The sequence below is a fragment of the Dysidea avara genome, chromosome 10 (assembly GCF_963678975.1).
Source record: "Dysidea avara chromosome 10, odDysAvar1.4, whole genome shotgun sequence".
Lineage (NCBI taxonomy): Eukaryota > Metazoa > Porifera > Demospongiae > Dictyoceratida > Dysideidae > Dysidea > Dysidea avara.
Window position 1 is genome coordinate 19581229 of NC_089281.1, and position 5879 is coordinate 19587107.

General features: G+C 36.2%; 1 protein-coding gene across 1 annotated transcript; it reads right to left on the reverse strand.

The window, feature by feature from the left end:
• Window positions 1–1828: 1828 nt before the first annotated feature.
• On the reverse strand, window positions 1829–5479 carry LOC136236828 (uncharacterized). Its single transcript, XM_066027060.1, has 4 exons — window positions 5470–5479; window positions 5099–5410; window positions 3944–4188; window positions 1829–3025 (listed from the first exon to the last, which is right to left on the reverse strand). Exons 1-4 carry the CDS (start codon window positions 5477–5479, stop codon window positions 1829–1831), a joined length of 1764 nt encoding a protein of 587 aa, XP_065883132.1.
• Between the last annotated feature and the right edge of the window lie 400 nt (window positions 5480–5879).

A 5879-nucleotide genomic window follows, 5' to 3' on the forward strand; every position in this document is an offset into this window, starting at 1 on the left:
GGCCTCTTTTCGCAGATCCGGTCACATATGAAGTATGTATATATGGTATTTGGCTCAGCATCTTAGCTACAAACCCAAAGCAAAAATTATATCGTATTCCTATGCCCAAAGGCAGTATTTTGGCTACAACTAACAGTCTCATGATATGTCACTTCTAGCCCTTGGATGCCGGAGATTAGTAGATAATGTGACAACACCCCATGTACCCTCAATTCAAGCTCTGAGAGGGATGGTACATACGTGCAATACAACCGATATGATTCATATCATGTGTCTAAATTAACCTGCACTACACAACACACTAACAATCCATACACACATGCATGGTAGACACACTGGTATGTAGTTAGCAATGTTTTTTTTGTGGCTGTTGGGGAGGGGGACTTCCCCCCTGAAATATCAGACTCAGTCTCAGACTCAGTGACTCACCCACTAAAATTGTGAGTGACTACTACACAATACTTAGGTTAAGCTTGTTTTTTTAATGGCATGCAAAGCGTATCAAAAATGCTCTCCAATTCAATCTGAGAGTGCCACAGTTTATTATGAAAAGTTTCCTAGGTTAAAAATTGCTAACACAACCTTAAAATGCTCTAGCTTAGATTCAGTCAGGGCCGCCCAGAGAAATTAAGGGGCCCAGGGCAAAGAGTTAAAGTGGGGCCCTTCACCCAAGCTGTAAGTTGAAGACCAAAAAAAAAAAGAAAAAAGAAAGAGGTCACAACCTGCTGACAATGACAATAACTACCCATCACCAACCATATCTTCTTATCTATAAGCTTGCTACACTACTCCTCTGAAGAATACTGTGACTGCTCTATTAGAGTATTTAGATCTGACTGTTCTATTAGAGTATATCAATCTTTTAAATAGGTATTCAGGGGCCCTTCATGGGGCCTCCTGGGGCCCCTTTCAGGCTGGGGCCCGGGGAAAAATGCCCCAGTTGCCCCCCCCCCCCCCCCCTGTGGGCGGCCCTGGATTCAGTATCAGATCATTAATTTTAAAAATCGCTTAGGGTACATAATATACGATTGCTGACAAATATTCTCACATATTTATGGTGTTGGCTATTCAATACTGACATGATCTGAGGGCCCAAGTTTACTTTCTTATTCTAAATAAGTTTTATGTATAATAGTTGACTAGCCTCAGCCGTGTTGTTGTTGCACTAGTCTCTATATATCATAATAACAATATCAACTCTTATACAATGGTACAAGACTTACCAGAAGTTGTAGTGAAACTATCATTACATGTACAATAGTTGACCAGCCTCAGCCGTGTTATTGTTTTACTGGTCTCTATCATAATATTCTAAATAGAATGTTTAACTCTCAAACAATGTACTTAAATTCAATCTCAGAAATTGTAAAAATTTCTAAGCCAGTGTAGTTTCAAAATGGCATACACAGCCAGCAAAAGTACCCCTGATTTAATTTCAGAAAACCTGATTTTAAAAATTTTCATAACCATGAAAAATTTAATGCTACTTTATTGTATTTATTTATCTTGTCCCCAGGGCACAATCAGCTGGAGCTGTCTGCCCAGTATAATAATAAAAATACTCTAATATTCAATTTTAAGTTTCTTGGAAGACATGCATCCACCCATACATATATTTTAATTTGCTAGGGTTTTGTGGTATCATACAATAAATGCATAAATGCATTAGGTATAATCACTATGTTATGTAGTATTCATTGCCATCTTGAAGAAAATACAAAATAATACATTATTTGTCAAAATTAATCATGAATACACAGTGTTCATTTGTAGCCATTATTGCGTTTGTCATTGTGTTTTATGTATCAAAGAAGGTTATACAACGGCATCAGGATTTGTTGTCAGGCAATGGAAAGTTACAGGTTGTAGAAGTTGCAATGTGCTCTATACCAGTATCCCCAACTGAAGTAGTCATTTCATGTATGACGTTACTGCTTGCTGCTGCTGATACATGTTCTTGAAAGCTACTGCAAAAGTGTAGATCTAATGACAACTTGTCAACTTCACAGGTGGATACAACATCTTGCTGCAAAGCTGCATCACTGTCAACATATGTCCCAGTTGTTACACATGAAATATCTTCATTTTCAGTTTCTGTGAAAACTTGATCTAGTAAGGTGGGAGAGTGGGATTCTGGAGTTGAAACTTTTTTGTCGGATTCCACATCATAATAAACATATGCTCCAGGCATGATTGTTGGCTCAGCTACAAAACTACTTTTAGTAGAAATCTGTGCGACTTTCTGAATATTGTCATGAAATTTTGTTATTAAATTTTGTGATGCACTGTCATCATTGTTCACAACCTCTAATGGAGCAATGATAACATTGCTGTCACCCTTGGTATGCTTACTGCTCTGTTGATGCATAAAATTCTGAAGATTTGCATTCAAAACATTTGATGCACATGGCAAAGTACAGGCTGTTTCAGCAGCTTTGGAATGTTTAATCGGATTGGAAGAATTGGAATCCATCTGAGGAGTGGTTAGAAAATCTTGTTTCAATACTGAATCAAAGTCATCGGATGTGGAAGCTTTTACAGCACCTGATGGAGTTTCAGTGTTCACAAAAGTTTGAACTGGTTCATGGTCATGTAAAGGATGAGATACACCACTACATGTAGCCATTTGAGAAATAGTTTCTCTGCTAGCATTGTTATGATGGACTTGTGGTAGTATCTGATTATTCTCAATGTTACCAGCAGACATTTCTTCAGCATCTTGTGGTTGATCTGTGTCATCAAAATAATATGACAAATCAATTTTAGCACTCTCAGGTGATTCTGTCAAATATGGCAAAGATTTTCCTCTCCCTGAATCTAGTGACCCCCTGTTAGCTTGATTTAATATATAATTCAGCATCATTGCATCTGTTAAGTCCTCTGATACAATTGAAGTACATTCTTCATTGATTGATGGCATTTGTGATTTTTCAATACAATTTTTTACATCAATGTTTTCACATGTACTTGCTGTGTCTCTGCCGATTGCTAGATAACTGCCAGTATCATCAATTACTGATGGAACCTTTAACAAACAATAACCATAACTAAAAAGTAAACACATGCAGTATATAGAATGTAAAGATTTGTAGTTCTCAATAGCTAACAACGTAAATCTTTATTGAGCAATTTCTCACAGCTGCCTTGTGCTTAATGGTAAAATTACTCCAGTATTGGATTGCCTGCCAAAACGTTCTGTAGGGAAGAATTAAATGATGTATTTTTCTTTATCACAAAAGCTTTGTTAGCCTCTTAAAAAGATTACTCGCTTTTGGCTGCAACTCTCTGTGTGTATATGTGCCATTGCCTCCTGGATTTTCAACTGACAAAACCAATTAAATAGATGTTCAAACTCCAAACTGCCCAACTAATACAAGACATTGCAAGCTTAATCTAATGAAGTAGGAATTCTGATAGTCAACTGAACATTACTACATAGATACATTGATATTTTCCTCTCTAACAAGCATTGACGTGTGTAAACAATAGATAGTGAGTGTATCTGTATCATTTCCTCAACACAGCAAATAATATACAGAGTATAGTTGCTAATCCCTCCCATGCATTAGCATAATACACTGAAGTTGGTGTATGATGTATTATTTGTAGTGTTATGTTGTTACTTGCATACTCTGGTTAAGAATCTATTGATATTCCTTCTATCAGTTGACACATGACTTTTCAGCTTTCTGAAACAGATAAAAGTTCACTTAACAAGCAGTCCATTATCACAATATCATTGAGTTTTACTTTTAAATAAATTAGCTGAATAATTCCTACCGTACTATTTAAACCCATATTGCATGCAGTGTAGATACCTTATAACAATGACTCCAACAAATCCAATGATCAAAGATATTATGATCCCTGCTATAATAGCTGAAATAATAAGTGCAGTACCTGTAAAGCACATGATAATGTTCATAACTCTACAATTGCTTACAATACCTGATGTAGAAGAGCTTGACTCAGAAGGTGTGGTGGTTATTGTTAGAGTACTGATGAGTATTGTTGGAGTACTGGTGGGCATTGTTTGAGTACTGGTGAATATTGTTGGAGTACTGGTGGGCATTGTTTGAGTACTGGTGAATATTGTTGGAGTACTGGTGGGTATTGTTTGAGTACTGGTGGGTATTGTTGGAGTACTGGTTGGCTTTAAGCTTGCAAAAGTGGTGGGCAATATTATACCTAAAGTGATGATAGAAACATAGACACATAATCATTTTTATGAACAATTTTTTCTCTATCAGTGCAAAATGTACAATATGTGTATTCTTTTAAGCATATCAGCTTATTTGGTAAAGTAAATACCAGGAACTCTAATAGTCTACAAGTATATGCAAAATTTTGAAATCATACTCTTTATATCAAATCAGCACTAGTATCTGCACTACATTACAGACTTGTGAACACATTGTAACTTGAAACTGTGTAAATCATTCGCTATTCACATTACAAATATAGCTATACCCAACACGTATTTAAGGGTAATATCTATACTGCTATTTTATACCTATATATTGTGTGGTGTAAAGAAAGTTGTTTGAAATGGTGAGAGGAGAAATGTTGCATGAAAAAGTACACAGCTGCAGACAGGGAAAAATGTAGATACTTGTATAGTGAAGATTATAAGTATGCCACAAGTGTGAATTAAACACTTGTGTACTAATCAGTCACTTGCCTTATTCACCACACAACATAATTTGCACAGTTTGTTGATTAGAAATGGGCTATAAACACATGGGTCAATAAGTGTTAATGCTTGTGGTTAACAACAAAAGCTGGGCTGAGTTTTGTTCACACGCTTACATTCAACAACTGTAGATAATAAATGACAACCTTTATACACTTAAAAGCAATTTTAGTTTTGGATGACGAGTGCTTTGTTTGGAACTAAACACTTTAAATGCTACGGGTACCTGTATAGTGGTTGATGAGAAAATCATTGGGTGCCAAAGTAGTGGAAATGTTAGATGGTCATGCAGACAGACAGCTTTTCAGCTACACCTATAGGCATTGTAGTGCACTCTAATGAAAACTTTAAGTAAATCTGTAGATATTATAGTGCAATAACTAGATCACAATTGCATTGGCTTACCACTTAACTCAATCGACTCTGATCCACTTAATTCAATTCCGAACATCACTAAATTACAACTGTATTCACCTTTATCATTTTCATTGAGGTATGAGAATTGTAAAGTACTATTGTGACTGGTACCAGTGGAAATAGTTGGAGTGATTGTTAATCTGTTATCATTTGTAATAGTACCATTAGGTCCTGTCCAACTAACAGTCACATTGTTAGGATTAATCCATTCATCAGTATAAGCTGTACACCATATTTCATAACTGTCACCCAAATATGATTCATCTGATGATTTGCTCAAATTGTAAACAGGAGTTGGAGCTGTAGTTATAGAATAGATAACTATAAATACGTAAGATGCAAATATTATTTATTCATACCTCCATACATTGCTCATACTTAATTTTATTGAGCCTTCCTCGCTCATATTACTGCTCAGTATAACAAACCTCATTGCAGAATGTGGTGCGCATATGCGTGGGTGCATACAATCACACACACACACTACACACACACACTACACACACACACTACACACACACACTACACACACACACACTACACACACACACACACACACACACACACACACGCACGCACACACACACACGCACACACTTATAGGCATGCTCCACCATGCAAATATACACCACATCTTTGTGCTATATAAGCAGATGTACACAGTAAATTCAAATGGATCAATTCAACCTCCATGGGTAAATTTAACCTACAAATTCTTTTGTTAATATGACCATCTAAAAGTGGTTATAACTAGGGTAGGCATTTGGAC

What these genes read in the sequence shown, in the direction of transcription:
- LOC136236828 (XM_066027060.1), bottom strand. An exon ending in AGAGTCGATTGAGTTAAGTG is followed by an intron (nt 4,189 to 5,098) that starts GTAAGCCAATGC and finishes TCATCACTTTAG; the next exon opens with GTATAATATTGCCCACCACT. An exon ending in GCTCTTCTACATCAGGTATT is followed by an intron (nt 3,026 to 3,943) that starts GTAAGCAATTGT and finishes TGTTTGTTAAAG; the next exon opens with GTTCCATCAGTAATTGATGA.